This window comes from Lepus europaeus, chromosome 4 (assembly GCF_033115175.1).
Source record: "Lepus europaeus isolate LE1 chromosome 4, mLepTim1.pri, whole genome shotgun sequence".
NCBI classification, from domain to species: Eukaryota; Metazoa; Chordata; class Mammalia; order Lagomorpha; family Leporidae; genus Lepus; species Lepus europaeus.
In genome coordinates, this window is record NC_084830.1 from 144,501,586 (window position 1) to 144,525,055 (window position 23,470).

The 23,470-nt window shown below is 53.2% G+C and overlaps 1 protein-coding gene across 4 annotated transcripts in view; it reads right to left on the minus strand.

Moving 5' to 3' along the window:
• Positions 1 to 3,111: 3,111 nt before the first annotated feature.
• The window catches only part of C4H5orf24 (chromosome 4 C5orf24 homolog), a 50,358-nt gene continuing 29,999 nt past the window's right edge, over positions 3,112 to 23,470 (minus strand). For 2 of the 4 annotated variants that reach the window (XM_062189107.1, XM_062189108.1), the window contains exons 3-6: positions 8,563 to 9,059; positions 7,175 to 7,338; positions 5,239 to 5,369; positions 3,112 to 3,814 (exon numbers count right to left, since the gene is read on the minus strand). In XM_062189107.1, the coding sequence (XP_062045091.1) occupies positions 3,618 to 3,814; positions 5,239 to 5,369; positions 7,175 to 7,338; positions 8,563 to 9,059 (989 nt within the window). In that variant the 3' untranslated portion in view covers positions 3,112 to 3,617. Of the gene's footprint in view, positions 3,815 to 5,238; positions 5,370 to 7,174; positions 7,339 to 8,562; positions 9,060 to 16,630; positions 16,790 to 23,470 lie in introns of those variants that run through there. The other 2 variants (XM_062189110.1, XM_062189109.1) reach the window with 2 other exon arrangements.

A 23,470-nucleotide genomic window follows, 5' to 3' on the forward strand; every position in this document is an offset into this window, starting at 1 on the left:
GGCTGGCTCACCTGCTGGCTGGAGCGCCGCACCTGCACAGACCCCGGAGACAGGTGTGGCCAGGTTTACAGATGTTCTCTGGAATCCTTTGTAGGGAGGTGTTCTTTCTCACTTAAGTGTGTGTGTGGCTGTTCTTAATACCTTTTCTTTTTTCGAGATGTAGTTGACACACTGCGAAATTCACCCTTATAGTGTAGCTTTTAGTAGGTTCCCCTGTACTTTTTTTCTTCACTGAATCGCTTAAGAAAATTAATATAAGCACCTTACAAAAGAGGATATAGGAAAAGTTTAAATATCCAGAGACAGCCCATATAAATTCAACTTACTGGTTATTAGCAGTTATGTATCTCATATGGACTTGGTAAAAATAAAGCCGTTTGCCACAAAATAGCCTAAAATTCGTGGACTTCTGGCCTGGCCTTGCCTTTACCCACGTAACAAGATGTCAGGTATTTGAAAAGCAAGCCTGGGGGAGGAATCACTCAGGACCCTGGTCAGATGCCCCTGGTCTGAGGTATTTATCTGAGACACGGTTTCTCTTGCCTGATGCTGGAAGACAGGCCAGGGATGGAATTACAAGCTTCATCACCAGTGTTCAAATAGGGTGTTTTATGGTCATGAAAAATACTCTTCAAATTTGCTTACTAATGTGAATACTAGGGGCCGGGTGCTGTGGCATAGCGGGTGGAGCCGCCACCTGCAGTACTAACATCCCACATGGGCACTGGTTCAAGTCCCCGCTGCTCCACTTCCGATCCAGATCTCTGCTATGGGCTGGGAGAGCAGTGGAGAAAGATGGCCCAAGTGCTTGGGCCCCTGCACCCACATAGGAGACCAGGAACTCCTGGCTCCTGGCTTTGGATCGGCGCAGCTCCGACTGTTCCGGCCAATTGGGGAGTGAACTAGCAGATGCAAGAATTCTCTCTGCATCTGCTTCTCTATCTGTGTAACTCTTGCAAATAAATAAATAAATCCCTAAAAAAAAAAAAAGGAAATACTAGAGTCCGGTGTTGTGGCATGAAGGTAAAGCTGCCACCTGCATTGCCAGCATCCCATTTGGGTGATGGTTCATATTCCAGTTGCTCATCTTCTGATCCAGCTCCCTGCTGATGTGCCTGGGAAAGCAGCAGAAAGTGGCCCAAGTCCTTGGGCCCCTGCACTCACGTGGGAGATCAGATGAAGCTCCTAACTCCTGGCTTCAGCCTGGCCTAACCCTGGTAGTTGTGGCCATTTGGGAGTGAACCAGGAGATAGAAGATCTCTGTGGCTTCCCCCCCACACCTCTAACTCCGCCTTTTCAATAAATAAATCGTTTAAAGTAAATGATAATAAGGCAAGTTATTTGGGATTTCAGTTTACTCTGAAAAATGGATATTTAAATTTTTTTTTTTTAAGATTTATTTATTTTGAACATCAGAGTTACACAGAGAAAGGAGAGGCAGAGAGAGAGAGGTCTTCCATCCACTGGTTCACTCCCCAGTTGACTGCAATGGCCAGAGCTGCACCGATCTGAAGCCAAGAGCCAGGGGCTTTTTCCAGGTCTCCCATGTGGGTGCAGGGGTCCAAGCACTCAGGCCATCTTCCACTGCTTTCCCAGGCCACAGCAGAGAGTTGGATCGGAAGTGGAGCAGCCAGGACTCAAACCGGCGCCCCTATAGGATGCTGGCACTGTAGGTGGCAGCTCTACCCACCATGCCACGGCGCCAGCCCCTTAACATTTTTATTTCCTAAGAGACATTCTGTGGGACCTACTGTTTGCTGGTCCACTCTCCTGATGCACACAACAGCCATGGCTGAAGCTGGGAGCCAGAACAGAACCCACATCTCCTGCCTGGCGGGAGGAACCCACCTACTTCAGCCGTTCCTGCTGCCGCCCAGGATGTGCATTAGCAGGAAGCAGGAGCCAGAGCCAGGAACAGAACCCAGGTGTTCCAGATGTGGGCATCTTAGCCACTATGCTAAATGCCTGCCCTCAAATAAGGATACTTGGTAGTACCAATGCTATGGGGCTACTGTATGGGCAAGGGAAATAGCTGAGGTAAAACTGAAAAATAGTGCTTCACAGGCCGGCGCCATGGCTCAATAGGCTAATCCTCTACCTTGTGGTGCCGGCACCCCAGGTTCTAGTCCCGGTTAGGGCGCCAGATTCTGTCCCAGTTGCCCCTCTTCCAGTCCAGCTCTCTGCTGTAGCCTGGGAGGGCAGTGGAGGATGGCCCAGGTCCTTGGGCCCTGCACCCACATGGGAGACCAGGAGAAGCACATGGCTTCTGGCTTCGGATCAGCACGGTGCGCTGGCCGCAGCGGCCACTTGGGTGGTGAACCAATGGAAAAGGAAGACCTTTCTCTCTGTCTCTCTCACTGTCCATTCTGCCTGTCCAAAAAAAAAAAAAAAATAGTTCATGACAGTCACACAGTAGTAACTCAAATGTTAGGTATTATAAGAGATGGATAGATGGATAATCACTCAGGTTTTTTCCCCCCTTTTATTCGCCATCTGTGTAACCTGAGTAAGTTCTTTAACCCTCTGTGTCAGCTGTTCATTTATAAAACAGAAATAATAATGGCACCGATCTCAGCCACAGTCCCCACCCTGGCCACAGCTGTTCACAATGACACAATACTATAAAGTGGGAAGCTCTCACTCAGTGTAACACTTGAGGAGACCTACTAAGGTTCTATCTGTATGGACTTAGGGTACTTTATGAGGTAAATACTCAACTACTCCCAAACAACAACAATAGTGTAAAAGTCATGTAAGTCAGCTGTCACATCTGAATTTAACGGGTCTTTTAGAAAGAGCTTTTCAAAAGGTCTGCAGCAATCACGTGTTGTCTCTTTCCTGATTATGTCCTGAACTGGACTAGAATCAACTTGTGGCAAGAACAGGGCTTCACACTTCTTTTGGGGGAGGGGAGGGCTCACTAAACCTGGCACAGTGCCAGGAGCAACTGAAGGTTCCAACAACGCACACTGGTGAAATAACTTCCACCACAGTTTATGCTTGAGCACAGGATGGATCCTCAGTGAGCTTCTCCCAATATCCCTTACCCAGAAACAACCTAAACCATTTCAGTTTCTCTAGGCGGTGAGAGATGAGATTGCAAACGCCAAGGTATTGGACTGTTTTATTTTCCATCAGTTGTTACTTATGGGGTCACATTTATTAATTCCAGTTAATCTTCCCAGAACAAAACACTCCTGCCTGCGGACATGGAAAGAGAAAGTGCAAGCAACCGGAAAACTAACCTTCTTAGACAGATGGGAGGAATCAGGAGCTTTCTAAAACTGCAGTCCCACAGTGCTGTCTGCTGCCTAGACTGTACGCTAGGGTCATTATACTCAGTCTTCACATTTCAAACTGGACTCCTCTCTTAAAATACGGCATCCTGTTCAGTGGGTAAAACAAGAATGAGTTCTGGTGAATGTATGCACGTGCTTACTGCCAGCCTGGCTAAAACACCAGCAGAGATTTCTCCACGTCCAGTTGTTCAGCAGATGCAGGATTCCTCTTCTGTGACGGAAGCTGCAATCAGCACTTCCCTGGAGAAAACATTGAAACATGGCAGCGCCAGGTTCTGAAATGAAGGACTGAAATGCCTCTTCCCTCTGGGTCCCTCATCACTCCACGTGTTCCTGCTCTTGTCCTGGAATTAGCCACCGAATATTCTCAGTTCGAATGGTGGCGTACATAATAAAACTAATCAGAAAGAATAAGGAAAATACAAGCAGCCAGTCCACACTTTTTACCAAAGTGCTGGGCAGGGGGCCGACCTGGTCAGCTGGCGTCACCACCACGTTTTTCTTGGCTTCTATACCTGCAAGAGAAATGCACGGTTTCACATGAGCCGGCACACGCACCACGTTGGCGTTCTCTGAAGTAGCACACGGGGTATGCAAAATGGCACACAGTCCTAAAACAGCCCCCACTGGCATGTGCGGGGTGAAGCTCACTGTCTGTCCGTGTGATCTGCAGCCGCTCTCTCCTTGCCACATCAAGGGACTGGCTCTCCACTTGGCTGTTCAGAGCTAAAACACCAGAGCTGCTGGGAACTGCTCACAGGTTTCTCACTCAATGTATTGTTCAGAGTTGCTTTTTGTTCTCTTTCCAGATAAAAGTCCAACAAGTAACCCGCAGCCATTTTGAGAGGTCCACAGAATATATCCGCAGGCTAGGTAAAGCTAAATGCAAAAATTCTTTCACTTGCATTACCGAAAACTGTTAGAACAGCCAGCTCCCACTGGGATCAGTGGGCAGCAGAGATGCTGGGACTCACAGATTTAAGTTGTGTTCTAGGACTTCCTAGTGCACCAGGCCAAAGGCCTTCGTCTGCCCTTGTCAGTCAAGGATCTGGACAAGCCCTGCAACAGCTGACACTGCACAGCATCCCACTCTTCCTTCCACAAGCTCACAGCTCTTCCGCTTCAGCGCTAGCCCAAGGATTTACATGCAACCTAAAATATATAGAAAGCATGCTGCAATCTGCATTGACTCCCAATGACTGGACTTGAGGAAGAAGTGGGATTAACACTTTTTAGGAGTGAACTTTTCCGGTAGCAGAAATTTCAATTTGTAGTGCTCAAATTTTTACAGGCAGAGCAAAACATACATACATACATACATACGGACGTAAGTTTTAGCAAATACTAAGGAATTTAAATAGCATCTGCAAATGGACTGAGAAATGGCCCAGTCCACAGCAATGAAGATGAGCAAAACATAGCCACACATGGCCACGCAGGTGCAGCTCACAAACACAATGCTGAGCGACACAAGCCCAACAATACAGAATGCACTACGCGTCCACTAACAGAACGTGCTGAGCAGGCCACGGTGGCCTGCAGTATCAGGAGTCGGGCTGTGGCTACCTCTGGGGAGGGCAGGCCAGTAGGTGCAGCAGGGCTGCGAGAGCACTGCTTGTGTTCTGCTTCACAAGTTCACTGTGAAAATCCATCACCCTATATGCCAAAGATGCATGCAAATCTTGTGTGGACAAGTGAAAAATGTATGCAAACAGTATCTGCTGGTAAAGGGTGTGGCGTGCGATTTAGATTTCCATAAAGCTTGGTTCACATCTCTGTTTTGAAAACACAGAGTATCTCCAGAAGATAAGCTCGCCAGTGACTGTGACACTAACAGGACTGTGACGGTTTGGGACAAACCAAAGCCAATCTTGACTCCTTCCCTCAGGAAAAGGAGTTCTGCCATGCAGACAACCCTCGGGGCGCTGTGCCCACATACCTGTCTGATTGAAAATGAAGACTTTCAGCGTTTCCAACGTTCGATCCGTGTGATTGAATCTAGCCATTGGTTTTGCTCCTTGGAATAACAAAATGTTAGGAACAGCCACGGTGCCAAACCTGGTAGAAAGGCTACAAGAGAGAGGTCAGTCAGAAGACCCGATGGACGGTGGGCTTTCTCCCCAGCCGTCTGTGGGATGGACAGAAATCAGTGAGGCTCGGGGCTGTGTGCCAGAAGGAGGTTTCCTGCAGGCTTCACCTCGTTCCCAACGTCTTGCCTGCACAGCACAAGGGGGAGCATTCCTGTTCTGCGACCCACAGTGCTTTCCGTTAGCTGAGCCCCTGACAGTCACGACAGATTGACCAGAAAATTCTCACTCGTGGACAAAGTGCACCTGACGGAAAACTGCAGACTCTTCAGAATGCCATCACCACCCCAAGGAGGCCAACTTAGGGAAAACGACAAGGTCTGGGCATGGGGAAGGGAACGCGAGAGCTCACAGCCCCGCAGAGGGTCACGTTCAGGGCAGGACATCTCTGCAGCACAGGACCCGTGCACGGCTGGTTCCCCTGCCCATACAGCCTGGTTAGTGGTGACACTCCAGAGCCATCATGCCCAAGCCTCAGCGCTGCCACTGGTACGGCAGCCACTGCCTGCAGTGCCGGCATCCCCTATGAGCACTCAAGTTCAAGTCCCAGCTGCTCCACTTCCCATCCAGCTCTCTGCTGTGGCCTGGGAAAGCAGTGGAGGATGGCCCAAGTCCTTGGGCCCTTGTACCCGCGTGGGAGACCCGGAGGAAGCTCCTGTCTCCTGGCTTCAGATCGGCACCGCTCCAGCTGTTGCAGACATTTGGGGAGTGAACCAGTGGATGGAAGACCTTTCTCTCTCTCTGTCTCTCCCTCTGCCTCTCTGTAACTCTGCCTTTCAGGTGAATAAATAAATCTTAAAAAAAAAAAGTGCTGTGGGGGCAGTGCCAGAGCCCTAACCAGGAGTGCTGGGTGTGCCCGGGGGCAGCAGAGGGCCTGCTCAAGGCTGGACACTGATCCACACCGTCCTTGCCATCAGTCTGTTCCCCTGGCACAGGCCACCTAACTAGGGATTTTCCTCAAGCGGTATGACCACAGACTACTTTGCTGGGCAATTTCGTTCCTCGTCAGTGGTGTTGGGTCAACACTGGCAGTTAAATTCCCACAATGCAAATCAGCGGTGTGCAGATACAGTGTCACTCAGCTTCATTTCACCCCCACTGGACGGCTTCCTGACATCCCAGATGCATCCACATACGACCTCCCCGGGACCTGCTACGGAGCATCTCGAATGAGAAGAGGGGGCTAACACACACTGTGCAGGACCCCGGTGCGGCCACAGCACTGAGCGGAAACACAGCATCAGGACCAGGTTCTCAGGGACAGATTTTACCGAATACTTCCACAAGACAGAAGCCCAAGGAACAATATAAAAGAAGCAGAAAGCAAGGGCCCATGTCATTTCAAAGAGCTAAGTCAATTCATGACTTCCTTGCCTAGCATGCACAAACAAGTGTACATAAGAAGAAAGGGGGAAACAGAAAGGGGAGGGGAGGGGAGGGGAGGCAGACACAGGACAGGGTGCTGGCAGCTAGGCCGCCAGGGGGTGTGGTCTAAGCTGTAGTTTAAAGTCACAAAGGGATATCCACTGTGATACCAGCTGGGCTACTTCAGTCTAGCCAGGACCTGGAAAGCCTGCCCCTTGAAATCCACCACACAGAGACCGGGCCTCTTTCTCCAAGGGGCCTCCAGCAAGTGAGACCACCAGCCCCGGCGATGGGAGAACCTGCACCACTCACTCTTACCTTCCCACACCCCGCATCCTGCCCGCCTCCTCTGCTTCTAATGTCATAATTACTACCTCTGAACAAGCGTCAGGAGGAGGCGCAGACCCCTCCCGGGAAAGACACCTGCTGTGCTGAGATGCATCCAGGGCCAGGAAATGAAGAGCTGGAAACGCCCGGGGCAGAGAGTTAAAGTGAGGGGCCAAGCTGGCAGAAAAGCGGCACCATGGGGTGTAGAACAGGACGAGGGTACAGTCGCTGCCGTTGGGGTTGAGGAAGTCCATGAGGTCCTGCGGGAAGAGAGGCGAGCACAGGAGTCAGCCACACGCAAGGACACTGGAGAAGCATCAAACAGCTGCCAGAGGGAGAGGAACTGGCGGTGGGGCAGGGACGACCTTTGGGATTCTGACCCATCCGAACCCACGAATGTGCAGAAAGGGCCCACCGGGGCAGCGTTGGCCTCACAGGTAAGGCACCAGCGGAGACACCACTGGAGTGCCTGGTCTGAGACGCCGCTCTGCTTCCAATCCAGGTTCCGGCCAATGTGCACCCCAAGAGGCAGCAGGTAAGGGCTCAGGCAGTTAGGGCCCCTGCACCCATGTGGGAGACCCAGATGGAGTTCCTGGCTCCTGGCTTTGGCCTGGCCCTGCTCTGGCTGCTGTGGCCATTTGAGGAGTGAACCAGCAGATGGAAGATCAATCTCTCTGCCTCTTTCTCTGTCTCCCTGTTGCTTTGCCTTTCAAATAAATCTTTTTAAAAATGGCTACAGGGAAATTTTGCTATTTTTCATAATTCATTAATAGAAACACAAAGTACTCCCAGGTACTCACTGCCCCTACCTTTGAACTGTGCTGCTCAGTCTAATGCGGCATCAGGTGAGCAACGGGATCTGAGCCTGCCGCCTGGGCAGAGCTAAGCCTGGACTAAGCAACCAGACGAATGTAACTGTCCAAACACTGATTCAGTTCACTGGCGCAGCATCCCAATGCCCACCACTGTTTACACTGTGGCTCAGGCTGTCACGTGTGTGACGCCTGCGAAATGGCCTCCCAGCACTCAGGAGGGGAGGCAAGGCCGGCCCTGCCCCTGCCCCGGAGGGGCTCTGAGCACTACGGTGGCCTGGTTGACAACACGCAGTCACAGCTGTCAGAACTAGCGGAGACTCCTCTCACATAAGCAGCCCAACTCTCCTGCTCGTTTGGCTCCTCGGCCCTCCTCCGTGGGCAGTCCTGACTCCAGGATGCCCTGTGGGATCACCTTTACCCAGTCTGCCTCCTGGAACTTCATCCCGAGGCTTGGTGGGAGGCTGCCTCGAGGCCACCTGAGAAATCAGCACCCACAGCAGTTCCAGCTCCGCCTTCCCCACAGACCCCAGCGAGGATCGGTTCTCAGGGGAGCAGCCACTAGCCAGCCTCCCACTGACGACACGGGCGGCCCTCCATCTGAAAGCTGCTCAGGTATCAAATCACAAAACCAACAGCCTGAACGGAAGTCTTCCGTGATGGTTTCCTTACCTGGGACATATTTAAAATTTTCAGAGTGAAATTTTCTAGCCCCGTCACATTTCTCTCCTCGCAGCTGACCTTGGGGGACTTGGGGCTCTCGGTGCTGTTGGAGTCCTCGGCGGGGGCTGGGGCCGGCTCGGCCACCTCTGGCTCGCCGTAGCGCTCCTCCTCCTGATCACGGCCGCGGGAGCTCGACCCCGCACTGTCCAGCGAGAGGAGGCTCTCCCGGGGCTGGCACCTCGAGCCCTCCTCGCCGTCTGCCCTGCACGTGCCATCCACGCTGGGCTCGGCACTCAGCGGGTCCTCAGCTTCCCCGGGCACCACGGACAACACCGCCATGGGATGGCCAAGCGTGTCCAGCCCCAGCACCGTGTCCGCCTCTTCTGCGGCCCCGGCCCGGCTCCTTGGGTTGTGCGGGGGCTCCTCCTCGCTCAGGTACACGGCCCCCACCTGGAGAGGGGCCGCAGGCTGCTCCTCCGACCACAGGTGACCACTTCCCTCTGCAACTAAAACAGGCCACCATGAGCACGGTCATGTTTGACTCGAAAAAGAAGACAGAGAGCTCCCAAGAATTACAGTTCTCAAATCAGAAAGTCTCCTTTAAGAGAAAAAAAGTTACCCATTCCATTAAACCACCAGCCACCAATGCGCAGCTTCACCTGAAACCTGCAGCTTACCAAGTGCAATGTAACCAAAAATAAGCCGGCGCAGGCACCCGACTAGGAAAAGATAATGTAAACACTTCAACATTTTCCTTTCTTTGGTAAGACTACCAAGAAAATAATAGTGGTGTTATATAAAATTCTGCCAGGGCAAAGCATCTTTGCACACATGCTAACAGCTCTGTGAGATGGCAGGACAGGGTGATCAAGGCCACTGCTGTGGTTTAAATGGGATTTGGCTCCCTAATTTATGAAGATGTTTAAGCCCCCAAGTCATGGGTTGACTTATTATGGTGCCTGCAGGTAGGGCCTGTGGGGAGTGAAGGCACTGCACTGGCCTGGGCTGTGACCGTGGGTTTCCTATAACGGAACAGCGCAGGCTTCACCAGGACAAGTGACAGATGTGCTCCCTGGGTCCCGGCTCACCACATGGTCCTTCCCCTGCAGGTGATCTGCCACCCATCACCCTCATCAGGGACTGGTGTTGTGGAGCAGTGGGTTAAGCCGCTGCCTGTGATGTTGGCATATCATATGAGTGCCAGTTCAAGTCCTGGCTGCTCCACTTCTGATCCAGCTCCCTGCTGGAAGATGGCCCAAACCCTGGGCTCCTCCCCGCCATGCAGGGGACCAGGATGGGGTTCCAGGCTCCTGGCTTCAATCTGGCCCTGTCCTTGACACTGTGGCCATTTGAGGAATGAACCAGCAGATGGAAGAAATTCTCTCTCTCTCTGCCTTCCTTTCTGTCTATATCTTTCAAATAATTAAAAAATAAATCTTTAAAAAAAATAAAAGGCACCAGACTAATGGGACCACCCAATCTTGGACTGTGACCCACAAAAACCAGGAGCTGAAGTAAACCTTCTTTCTTCATGAGTAGCTTGTCTTAGGTAGGTAGCTGGAGTAACGAAAAGCTAACTAGTACACCCACTGAACAGACGACAAGCCCACAACTAGCATAACTAGTATACCCCCATAACAGAAGACAGGCTGAGCCCCAAGCATGCTGAGCACTGCGCCCAAAGGCATACAGCTAGAAGCGCAGAGCCGGGTCCAGGAGCAGTTTTCCAGCTGCTGCTCTCAAAGGGCCTTCCCTTCCCCACCACGATACCCTGGGGGATGCTGGCCCAGGCCGCTGGAGGGAAACAGCTCAAACCAGCCTGCAGCTCCTCACCGGGCGGCCCCTGTCAGCGAAGCTCTGCTCTCCTGCTCGCAGCCCTGGGGAAATGGGCCCAGCAGCACAGGCACAGCAGCGGGAGGAACAGGGGGACTTTTCTCCCACACTGGAACCAGCGACTGGTCTTGAGAAAGATGATCAGAAAAGGGTGAGTCCCAGGCAGTTTCATACACTCACTCAACAACCTCCGCGGACCTCCAGTTCTCATCAACGCCACGCCAGGCACCGGCCCAGGGAAATGAAGGAGGCAGGAACACCCCAGGCAGCCAGGGAACCGCCGGCTGCTGGATGACCTCTAGGTGCCAGCAGCGTGTCAGCAGCATGTAAATAACCAGCTGGTTAAAAAGCTGGGGCTTGAGAGGCCTGGGAGCCTCCCGAGGCGTGCACATTTGTACAAGACCTCAGAGAGCTCTGCGGGTTCATCCGGCAACTCAAAACCATTCCCTGGGAATCCTGTTCTGAGCTAGAAGGGGTAGCAGGGACCAGACTGACCTCCGTACTAAAACAACTGAAGAAAACAGACAAAATACATGAAACAACAGCTTCAAGAAACCAGATTCTCATACAATGGTCCTCAAGAAACAGGAGCCTAGTGAGGGGAGCCCTGCAATTCTCCAGCTTAGTGCCCCGAGGGAGCTCCAGCTGCAGCTCAGGGCAGCGATCCCAGGCAAAATCCATCAGATGCTCCCCAGTCAAGAGTCCAGGGAGGCCAGCCGGCCAGAGACTGCATTCAGAACACTGGAGATGAGAGAGCTGCCCAGGAAGAGGACTCCGCCCCCACGGGCAGCACATAGACACGAGCATATACTCAAAACCAGGGGAAAACCATCAAGAGGAGTAAAGGGAGGGGCCGGTGCTGTGGCGTAGCAGGTGAAGCCGCCACCTGCAGGGCCGGCATCCCATACAGGCGCCCACTCGAGCTCCAGCTGCTCCACCTCTGATCCAGCTCTCTATTAGGACCTGGGAAAGCAGCAGAGGATGGTCCAAGTCCTTGGGCCTCTGCACCTGCAGGGGAGACCCAACCCAGAAGAAGCTCCTGGCTCCTGGCTTCCAACCAGCACATTGTGGCCAACTAGGGAGTGAACCATCAGATGGAAGACCCCTCTCTCTCCCTACCTTTCCTTCTCTTTCTCTGTAACTCTTTCAAATAAATACATTAAAAAAAAAAAAAAAAAAACATAAATCCAGGGCTAGCACTGTGGCACAGTTAATCCTCTGCCTGTGGCACCAGTATCCCAAATGGGCGCCTATTTGAGTCCCAACTGCTCCTCTTCCAATCCAGCTCTCTGCTTGGGCCCCTGCACCCTCATGGGAAACCCTGGCTTCAGATCAGCCCAGTTCCAGCTGTTGCAGCCATTTGGAGAGTGAACCAGCAGATGGAAGACCTTTATCTCTGTCTCTCTCTCCCTCAGAGTCTGTAACTCTACCTCTTGAGTTAAAAAAAAAAAATTATTAAAAGAAAAAAACAACATATATCCATAGATCCAAGAAGCTCAACAAACCCCCACACCCCCAAAAAACTATACCAAGGCTATTCATAATGAAACAGCTCAAAACCATTCACAATGAGGAGGGAAAGAAAAAGACACATATAAAGGAACAAAGATAAGGATGATAGATTTCTAGCTGGAAACAATGTGAGCTAGAGCAACAACTTTTTTAAGATTTATTTACTTATTTGAAAGAGTTAGAGAAAGAGGGGGAGAGAGAGAGAGAGAGAGATCTCCCATCCACTGGTTCACTTCCCAGATGGTCACAACAGCTGGGACTTGGCCAGGCCAGTAAAAGCCAGGAGCCAGGACCTTCTTCCAGGTCTCCCCCATGGGTGAGAGAGGCCCAAGCACTTGGGGCATCTCCACTGCTTTTCCCAGGCCACTGGCAGGGAACTGGATCAGAAGTGGAGTGGCCAGGACATAAAGTGGCGCCCATACAGGGTGCTGGCATCACAGGCAGCAGCTTTAACTGCTACACCACACCGCCGCCACATCGCTGACCCCAAGCAGCATCCTGGAAACACAGAAAGAAAACAGCTGTCTATGCATCTAGAAGCCCATGCCCAGCAGGAGTGGCTTTCAAAAACAAAGGTTAAACACATCTTCATAGAAGCTGATCCCTATGACAAAAACCTCAACAGAACGCCTTAAGGCAGGAGCAAAAGTAGACCAGGTGGAAACAGGTGCTGCCTCCCACGGTGTCCATCAGCAGGAAGCCAGGTCAGAGGCAGACAAGACTGAGGGGCTCCTACTGTGGTTTTTGGAACACAGGAGCAACCTAAGGGTCTATGACGCTGACGGGGAAAACAGGCAAGCTGGGTCAGGGCAGAGATGAGGGACTTCCACGACTACAACCCAGAGAAGGGACTGGCTGCCCAGGCAGGCGGCTCTGCCGATTCGGCAGTCTTTCTACAGCCTTCGGTCGATGAGCGTGTTCTGCTTGTATAATCAGAAGAAACAAACAAACAGGTTTGCTGTGTCATCCACAAGACAGAGCAGAAAACGAAGCCAGAGGGGCTGAGTCTGGAGAAGAAGGGAGGTTTGGGTCTCCCCCTACTCCTGAACACCCCAGCTGATGGAGACCTGCTCTAACACCAGTCAACACCCCAGGCGCCACAGACACACGGAGCTCAGCCAAACAGTCGAGAACCTCCAGAGAAGAGCGTCACGGCACGAAGGAGAAGCTGGCTCTCTGTGATCACCCTTCGAGGGACGGCTCCAGCAGAAAACCAACTGCAGGGCCAGGGGTGCCGAAGCGGACCTTGGATGCCCAGGATCATGGTTTTTCAAGTACACAGGACAGACTGGGAAGAAAAACACTCTTTTTTATTACTCTTTTAAAGATTTATTTATATATTTGAAAGGCAGGGCCGGTGCCACGGCTCACTAGGCTAATCCTCCACCTGTAGCACTGGTAACCCGGGTTCTAGTCCCGGTTGGGGTGCCGGATTCTGTCCCGGTTGCTCCTCTTCCAGTCCAGCTCTCTGCTGTGGCCCAGGAAGGCAGTGGAGGATGGCCTAAGTCCTTGGGCCCTGCACCTGCATGGGAGACCAGGAGGAAGCACCTGGCTCCTGGCTTCGGATCGGTGCAGTGTGACAGCCTTGGCAGCCATTTGGGGGGTGAACCAACGGAAGGAAGACCTTTCTCTCTGTCTCTCTCTCTCACTGTCTAACTCTGCCTGTCCAAAAAAAAAAAAAAAAGGCAGAGTTACCGAGAGGCAGAGGCAGGCAGACGCTGAAGACCGGTGACCGGCGCTCAGCCTTCAAAGAGATGGAAAGGCACCACAGCTGAGTCCTAGTAGCCGGAGACGCTGCTTGGGACACCCGAAATCCACATCACTCCCTACTGCACCTTCCTGCTGCTGGGCTCCCTGGGCTCAAGTAGCGGCGTCCCTGCCACCCACATGGGAGACGCGCACTCCATCCCTGGCTCCCAGCTTGGGACTGGACCAGCCCCAGCTGTTGGAAGCATCTGGAAGTGAACCAGCAGACATAAGATCTTTCCCTGTTTCTCTCTTTCTCTCAAATAAATAGATCTCCTTTAAAAATCATCTTCAGGGGCCGGCATCGCGGCTTAATAGGCTAATCCTCCACCTGCGGCGCCGGCACACCGGGTTCTAGTCTCGGTCAGGGCGCCAGATTCTGTCCCGGTTGCACCTTTTCCAGGCCAGCTCTCTGCTATAGCCCGGGAGTGCAGTGGAGGATGGCCCAAGTGCTTGGGCCTTGCACCCCATGGGAGACCAGGAGAGGCAGCTGGCTCCTGCCTTCGGATCAGCGCGGTGCGCCAGCCACGGCGGCCATTGGAGGGTGAACCAACGGCAAAAAGGAAGACCTTTCTCTCTGTCTGTCTCTCTCACTGTCCACTCTACCTGTCAAAAAAAAAAAAAAATCATCTTCAGGGGCTGGTGCTGTGGCACAGCAGGTAAAGCCACTGCCTGGAGGACCTGGGGGCCAGTTCAAGTCCCGGCTGCTCCGCTTCCAATCCAGCTCCCTGCTATGGCCTGGGAAAGCAGCAGAAGATGGCCCAAGTGCTTGGGCCCTGCACCCATGTGGGAGATTTGGATGAAGCTCCTGGTCCTGGCTTCAGCCTGACCCAGCCCCACTCATTGTGGCCATCTGGGGAGTGAACCAGCAGATGGACGCGCTTTTTCTCTCTCTCTTTCTCTCTGTCTCTGCCTCTCCTTCTCTGTAACTCTGACTTTCAAATAAATAAATAAATCTTTACAAACAAAAATCACATTCAGGAGGCCGGCATTGTGCCATAGTGCGTAAAGCTGCCACCTGACATGCTGGCCTCCATATAGACACTGGTTCAAGTCCCGGCTGCTCCACTTCTGATCCAGCTCCCTGCTAATGCAACTGTGAAAGCAGTGGAAGACAGCCCAAGTGCTTGGGCCCCCGCACCCATGTGGGAGACCCGGAAGAACCCCCTGGATCCTGACTTCAGCCTGGCCCAGCTCTAGCCATTGAGACTATTTGGGGAGTGAACCAGCAAATGGAAGATCTCTCTCTCTGTATAACTCTGCCTTTCATATAAAATAAATCTTTTTTTTTCTAAGTTCTAAAATAAAAATCATATTCAGAATCCATCTACTTCCCCCATCCCTTAGCACTCCGCAGCCTGGCCACTGCTGTATCTCCCCTGGACAATGGAGGAAGTCCCCTAACTGTCCCCAGACAGCCTCCTAACCGCTTCCAGACCCTGCTCCTCAAAGCTGGCTGGCCAACGTGATCACGTCACTCCCCTGCCGGAACCCTTTCACTACCCCGGCAGCATCAGTGCAGCCACCCACAGCTCAGCTGCTCGGCCTCACGGGATGTGGCCTCTGTGTGCACCGGCACCTGGCACCATCACCCATCTCCCCGACCTGCCACAGAGTGCGCCTGCTTCTGCGCGGGGAAAGCCTCCCCTCTCCCTCTCCTGGCAAACCCACTCACCCTTCAGATCTCAACCCAAACTTCACCTCTGCAAGGGCACGGTCCCAGACCCCCAGACCAGGGTGGGAGACCCCCCATGACAGCAAACGAGCCCTGGGGCTCTCCCACACAGATTTGCCAGTCCTGCAGTTTACCCAGTTGATCTGGACTCATTGCCTGCGTTCGCCCGGCCGCATGGCCTGGCTCCCCACCGCCCTCCCAGGGCCAGCGCACAGGTGCGCGGTAAGAGCTGACCGCCCAGGAGAGACCTGAGCAACGGTCCGGAAGCGATCCACTCCACCTGTACCCCTCAATTCCCGGTCAGCACTGCCACCTCCAGCGGCTGCAGTGCCCGTGGCGCCCTCTGCAGGAAAAAAGGAGGAACCTGCTGGCCTGGCCAAGATGACCGATGACACACCAGGTGGCTTGGGCCATCCTCACGGTGGACCCGAATGTGACCCTGACTGCCCAGGTGGGCTCGCATTGGCCCCTGAATCAGCAGGGGCTCGGCCAGCAAACAGCGCATTTACCTGGGCGACGTGAGGCAGTTTTAGTTCACGGACCACCATTACGTGGGGCCAGGCCCAGAGACACTGAAGGTAATGGCAAGGCACTCCGAGGCCAGGAACGGCACCGGGGACTGCTCACCACTCACAGGCCCTAAGAGCCCAGAGGCAGAAGCAGCCACGGAGCCTCAGAACAGCAAGGCAGCGTTCAGCGGGGGTCAGAGCCAGCCTGCGGGGACCTCTGGGACCACCGCCACCCTCGTCTCACTCACTCGGACCCAAAGGAAGCCAGAGGGCAGGAGAGCCGGCCGCTATTCCATGCAGGGACGCCGGCCAGAGTCCAAAGCTGCCGCCGTGACTAGGGGTCACGCAGGTGCCGCGGCCTCTCGGGCTGGCGGCCAGGCAAGACCCGGCCTGAGCGGCTCCTGAGCTCCCAGCCCTGCGACCCCGGCCAAGGATCCGCTGGCCCTGAGTCTGAGCTCGTTCGTCCACAAAATGGGAAACTAACACCACGAGCTCCGTTGTGACGAGGTAGTGCACGCGGGAAGCGCGCCGCTGTGCCTCCGCCTCGGCGCCTCGGCACCTGCCGGGCTCCCCCCGGGAGGGCTGCCCGGCGCGGGCCTCGGCGGAGCGCTCGCCGCGGGAGGGCCGGCCTCGGCGGGCGGCGGACGCCGGGGCTCCCCGTCGGGCCGGTGACACCCCGGCTCCGGCCCCGCGGCCCGCGCAGGAGGCCGCCGGGCAACGCCTGGGGGCAGCGAGGCGCGCACCGCGGCCGGGCCTCCCTCTCGTTCTGTCTGCACACACGGCCTGCCCGGCCCGCACTCACCCTCCAGGCCGCGGGCGGGAAGCCCCAGCACCCACAGCAGTGCCTGCCACCAGCCGAAGACCCTCATGGCGTGGGGCGGGCGGCGGCCGGGACCACCACCCAGGCTGAAGGGCAACCGGCTCTCGGCGACGCGAGTCGCGTTCCCAAGCCGGGGGAGGAGGCTCGGGAGCGCGGGCGCGGCCCCGGGTCGCCATCTTGGCTCCTGGCAGGCGCCACGGGCGCCATCTTGGAGTCGGGCGGACGCCTCTGGCGAGCGTCGCAGGTAATTCCCAACTCGACCCCAGTCCAGCAGAGGCCTGGACGCTTGAAGCGTTGGAGGCTGCAAATCCTGGAATCTCTTGCCTCACCCTAGCTAAGCGGCCTGCCGTGGCCAGAGAGAACACAGGATGCCCAGTTAAACTTGAATTTCACGTGAACAGTAAATATTTTACTATCAGGGACATACTTTGTCACCGAGCTTCCTGTAGTTTTATTTGATGCAAGTATATCTGGAAACTTCAACCCTACCTGTCCACTCAGGGCACGTGGTTTTGGGGGGGGCTGGGTGGTTCTAATACTGAGGCTCCAGAAATACCATGCACTTTGACCTGCTGCCTACTTGAAAGGACCTTGCAGGGCCTCTCTCTGCGCAGTCCACACCTGGAAGTGAGCTGTAAAAACCACAACTCCCCTCTCCCAAAGCCAGCCATGACAACTAGAAATAGCATTCCAACCTTCCCATGAGTTTGTCTGGGAGCCATAATGAAATCCTCTGATCTGCCCATGTTGGATAACAGATCTTCAGACTCAGCGACAACAGGCTACTGCCTATAGGCTGCTAGGTTTCCCCACTGCCTTCTCTTACCCTAGGTTGTACCCTGTTTGTCCAATCACATTTCTGCATGGCTGTACGTGCTTTATTGAACCCGAGCATAAAAGAAACATCCCCTGTGACTTGGTCTTCATTCCAAAGCCTCCAAGTCACATAAAACCATGAAGAAAGGCATCACTGGCTGTGCTCTTGTTACCCTGTGTTTTGTTGCTCATGACCTTTACGATGAGGAGGAACGGGATGGCCCCTTTGCCGCCCCTACACTAACCTCCCTAAAGCACCCACACAGTGCTGAGACCCTGAGCATCAGCATAAAGCCAGAGACAGGCTTAGAATAAGGGAGATAAGCACAGCGTTACTGGCGCAGTGGGTAAACCCACCCCCCATAGTGCTGACATCCCAGCTGCTCCACTTCCCATCCAGCTCTCTGCTATGGCCTGGGAAAGCAGTAGAAGATGGCCCAAGTCCTTGGGCCCCTGCACCTGTGTGGGAGACCTGAAAGAAGCTCCTGCCTCCTGGCTTCAGATCAGCCCACCTTGTGCCTGAATGTTAATAAACAGACGTGTTCACCAAAACTTGTCTCCGGTGCTTCTTGTTGAAGAACGCCATCACCCCACCATCCTGACAGTGTGGGCCTCGTAGGATGAGTTCACAGGCCACAATAGCCAGGGAGGTCAAAGTCAGAAGTCTGGGGCCAGCACTGCAGCATACTGAGCTAAGGCTCTGCCTGCATGCCGGCATCCCTTATGGGCACCAGTTGTGTCCTGGCTGCTCCTCTTCCCATCCAGCTCTCTGCTATGGCCTGGGAAAGCAGTGGAAGATGACCCAAGTGCTTGGGCCCTGCACGCACGTGAGAGACCTGGAAGAAGCTCCTGGCTCCTGGCATTTGGAATCGCCCAGTTCTGGCTATTGCTGCCATTTGAGGAGTGAACCAGAGGATGGAAGACCTTTTTGTCTCTCTCTCTCTCTCTCTCTGTAACTCTACTTCTCAAACAAGTTAATTTAAAAAAAAAAAAAAAAAGTCCAGGAGTCTCGAGCAGGGAACTCATTCTCCATGTGGGTGGCAGAAACTCAAGTCCCTGAGCCATCACTGCTGCCGCCCAGAACCTGCACTGGCAAGAGGCTGGAGACAGAAGCTGGAGCCGGTATGAAAGCCAGGCACCCCCATGTGGCCACAGGCTTCGTAACTGGCAGCTTAACTACCAGGCCAAGGTTGTGTGTCAGTTCTATCATCTGAACTCTCTGAAGTACCCTCGTCCACTCGGTGAGGACAATTCAGAACATGCAGTCAACAGCGTGGAATCCTCGTTTGACGGTCTCACCACCAGGTGGCACAAGCACTTGTTCTCAGGGAGAAAATTTCCTTCCGCTTTCTCCTGGTTTCCGTCAGGTTTCTAAGGGGTGGGAAACAAAGTGGACCCCATTTCTTCCTTTGACTATTATTTGGCAATAATGTGCAGCCTGGGATTGTTCTTAGAAGAGCCCGGTAAGAACTGGATTGGTGTGCCTGGGGTTCCTGAGGCGGCAGGAGAGGCAGCCCCCTCCCCAGACTCCTCCCCCAGACAACATACAGACAAGTATTGACTTGGGTTTAGAGTCCCCAGCCCATAGGGCTCTGCGGTGCAACCTGGCCACTGTCGCATCAGCAGGTGGATTTTAATTCCCTTCCCTTGAAGCTGTGTGGCTCACTGGTCACCAACAGAACATAGCCTAAGGGATCCTGTGGGGCTTCCCGGGCTACACAACTCCCACTGTTTGGGCTGGAAGATTTGCACTGGAGCCTTGAGCCACAGTGTGAGTAGCTGGGGCTTCCCGAGTCTGCCTTGCGGTGAGGAAGCCCTAACTTCCTTGCATAGAGGGGCCCTGATGTTACAGAGGGAGCTGCCCCCCCCAGCCACACCAGAGCTCAGCCCCCATCAGAAAACATCTCAAGAAACCCCAGCCAGAAATGCCTAAATTCCTCACCTACAGAAACATATTTTTTTAATTGCTTCCTTAAGTTACTAAATTTTGGTTAAAGAACAGATAACTGGACCATTGTATTTTGCAATGAAATATTGTTAACCTGAAGAAGATATGTGAATTAATTTAATAAGTCAGTGCGTTGGATATGTACAGGGCTACTTCACGAAGGTCACGGAGGCAACACAGCAGTACATTGAGCCCCACGGAGCCGGTGCCAGGCAACTGAGAGCTGGCGGGTGCTGGGCGACTCTGCACCTCGCTGAGGATAAAGCGCCGTGAACAGAGGAGACCCCAGGAGGACAAGGGGCAGATCTCATCAGACGTGTCCCTTGTGCAGACTTCCCAGGAGGAGCACAAGAGGCAGCACCCAGATGCCCCCATCAACATCTCAGTTCTCTAACAAGACCAGGGCGGCCAGAGAGAGACAGGCACAGCGGCCAAGGCTCGTTGTAAGCTAACAAAAACCTCTGTCCCCACAGCACAGAAACAGAAAAGAAGTTCAAGGACCCCCAACGCATCCAAGAGCCCTTCTCTGGTCTTCTTGGTTTGCTCTTAGTATCGCCCAAAAACCAAAGGGGAACATCCCACGGCCTACCCACGGCAGGGGGAGAGGACCCGGGAGCCAGTGCAGCGATGACACTGCCACCGCCACCATGCAACCTCTGGAAGAGCAAGCTGCTGAGCGGAAGGAAAAACACAAGTGCAGCTCCCACGTACCGAGCTGAAGGAAAGCCCGACGCAGCAAGCAAGGGAGATGTCAAGGCTGAAAACCAGTGGAAGAGGAAGATGGAAAGGACGAAGATGAAGGTGATCGTTATGAATATTTTCTTTATTTTCTTTTCTATGAAGTATTTAACCCTCCTGTATACAGTGACTCCTTGACAGTTATTTAAATGTAAGGGCTGGCCGGCACCGTGGCTCACTAGGCTAATCCTCCACCTGTGGCGCCAGCACCCCGGGTTCTAGTCCCGGTTGGGGCGCCGGATTCTGTCCCGGTTGCTCCTCTTCCAGTCCAGCTCTCTGCTGTGGCCCAGGAGGGCAGTGGAGGATGGCCCAAGTGCTTGGGTCCTGCACCCGCATGGGAGAGCAGGAGGAAGCACCTGGCTCCTGGCTTTGGATCAGCGCAGTGCCGGCCATAGCGGCCATTTGGGGAGTGAACCAACAGAAGAAGACCCTTCTCTCTGTCTCTCTCTCACTAACTCTGCCTGTCAAAAAAAAAAAAAATGTAGGGGCTGGCACTACAGTGCAGCGGGTGAAGCCTCTGCCTGCAATGCAGCCAGGATCTCACATGGGACTTGCCAGCTCCAGTCCTGGCTGCTCCTCTTCCCATCCAGCTCCCTGCTAATGTGCCTGGAAAGGCAATGGAAGATGACCCAAGTGCTTGGGCCCCTGCACCCATGTAGGCGACCCTGATGGAGTTCCTGGCTCTCAGCTTCAACCTGGCCCAGCCATTTGGAGGGTGCACCAGCAGATGGAAGCTGTCAGCCTCTCCCTCTTTCTCTGTAACTCTGCCTTTCAAACACATGTTAAAAACTGTTGTTTTAATGTAAGGCTGGGTAAGATTTGTTTTTAAACCATACAGTGGTTTTCTGTATGGTTAACACCCTGCCAAAAGTGTCTTTAGACAACCCTGTCCTGGTGGTATATTCCATAGCCACTAACCCTGCCTGGTACAGTATGGGGGTTAAAACCTGGCATGGAAATTTAAAGCAGGTTCTTGTTGGTGCACAGCACAAATTAGCTACGTATAGGGACAGGACTCTTCATCTTCAGTTGTCTCATGCAGCGTATACAAAATAATCGTTCTGTTAACTGAACCCTACTCTGTAATTACAAAAAAAACAAGTTGCAGCTGTTTTACAGATATTTGAATGTTTCTAAGATAACTTTTATTATTTAAAAAAGGTCATGGAAAATGGAAAGAAAAGTTTATTTCAGTACAACAACAAAAAAAAAATCTTAAAGTCCAAACTCTTTTTTTAAGGACCAGCTATTCCGCTTCAGGGTAAATACGCAATGGAAGTGAAAACAGCATTTGAGACACCTGTACTCCCATGTTACTGCAGCACTGCTCTCACAGCCAAGATCTGCAACCAAACTAGATGCCTATCGATGGATGGCTTCATGAAGAAAACATGAGTGATACGGAGCAGGCACTGTGGTGCCTCAACAATAAAAGGAAAAGTCTGTATATCCTTCCTTAAAATATTTATTTGGAGGGTAGAGTGACAGAGCAAGAGAGAGAGAGATCATCCATCCCCGGGTTCCCTCCCCAAATGCCTGCCAGCAGTGAGGGCCAGGCCAGGCTGAAGCCAGGACCCAGGCACTCCCTCTGGATCTCCCACCTGGGTGGCAAGGACCCAAGCACTTCAGCCACCATGCACTGCCTTTGCAGGTGCTTTAGCAGGAAGCTGGCTGAAAGCGTAGCAGCTGGGAGCTGAACTGACACTGCACTATGGGAAGGCATCTCAAGCGACGGTTTAACCCGCTGCGCCACGATGCCCACCCAAAATTTTGCATTTTTAACATAAGCACTAAGCCCTCAGCATATATGTTTTCACTCATTTTCTCCCAGAGATTGACTGGATTGACTCATTGGGAAAGAGAGAGAAAACTAACCTGCTCATTGTCACACAGGGAATTGCTGACAACGCTACAGCTAGAATACCCATCTGGTTCTGAGACATTCTGTATCAGGGTGCACAACCACTATCACACTGTCAGTACTTTAATAACTGCTTATGCAAATAAGTGATAGATTTACATACATGAATAGTGAGGATCCCATAAAAAGCGATTTAAGATACGGGAGAGATCATCTCTAAGAAGGAAGATTAGCTTCCAGGGAAGGATACACTTGAGACGCAAGAGGAATACCTCCTCCACTGTAAGACTAGCAGGCAATGCCAACACCTGCACGCGTCCCTCTGCCCAGAGGAAGGCCGAACGCTAAGGACGGTGCCTCAGGACAGTGGAGAGTGGAGCTGGGCAGTCGCCTGTGTGAGAGGTGGCAGAGCGCTGAGGACGGGCACACACAAGGAGCTTTTGGTCAGCACTGGGCAGGCAGCCGGGCGTGGAGAGCAAGCACTGGCAGCGGCCAACAGCACAGGTGTGCGCTTTTCTCCAACAGCACTTACAGCCCACGAGTAGACGGTAGGCAGAATTAGCCCAGAGTTAGTGTTCTGCCAGCCTGCTGGGAGGGGCCGTACGGCAAGCTGGCTGCCGACAGTGAGAGTCCTCTTTTCTTCATCAGTATAATTTAGCTTCATCATTACTTTGCAAGAGAACGCCGATGACTTGGTTATTCCTTAGACATGTGACTGATGTCTTAGTGATCTATTGCTATGTTACAAATCACACCAAAACTGGAGTCTTCTAAAAATACGTATTTATTTGAAAGGCAGAGTGACAGAGACTGATCTTCCACTCACTTGTTTACTCCCCCAGTGCAAGCCACAGCCAGGGCTGGCCCAGGCCACAGCCAAGGACTAGGAACTCCATCTGGGTCTCCCATGCGGTGGCAGGGACTCAGGTACTAGGGCCATCATCTGCCGCCTCCCAGGTGCTTCAGCAGGAAGCAGGATTAGTAGCAGAAGTAAAACTCAATCACAGGTGCTCCGACGTGGAATGCAGGTGCCCCCCAGGGCAGCCGGACCTGCTGTACCATGAGGCCCACCTCATGTCTAGAACAACGATCATTTCTTATCTCACACCATTGATGTAGGTCAGGAATTTAGGAATGGCTTGGCTGGTGGGTCTGGCTCAGGATCCCTCGTGAGTTTACAATCAAGATGTGTCTGCAGCCATCTGAAGGCTTGCCCAGAGCTGGGCAATCTGCCTCCGACGGCAAGCTGGCAGTGACTACTGGCAGGAGGGCTGAGCGCTTCACCATGTGGCTGTCTCCACGGGGGCTGACTGTGTGTCCTCGTGACATAACAGATGGCTTTCCCCAGACCAAATGGCTCAAAACAACACCAAGGCTGCAATGTCTTTTATGTCCTCCTCTCAGATGCCAGACATCGCCATTTTACAATATCCTATTGGCTACACTATTGAGCCATAGC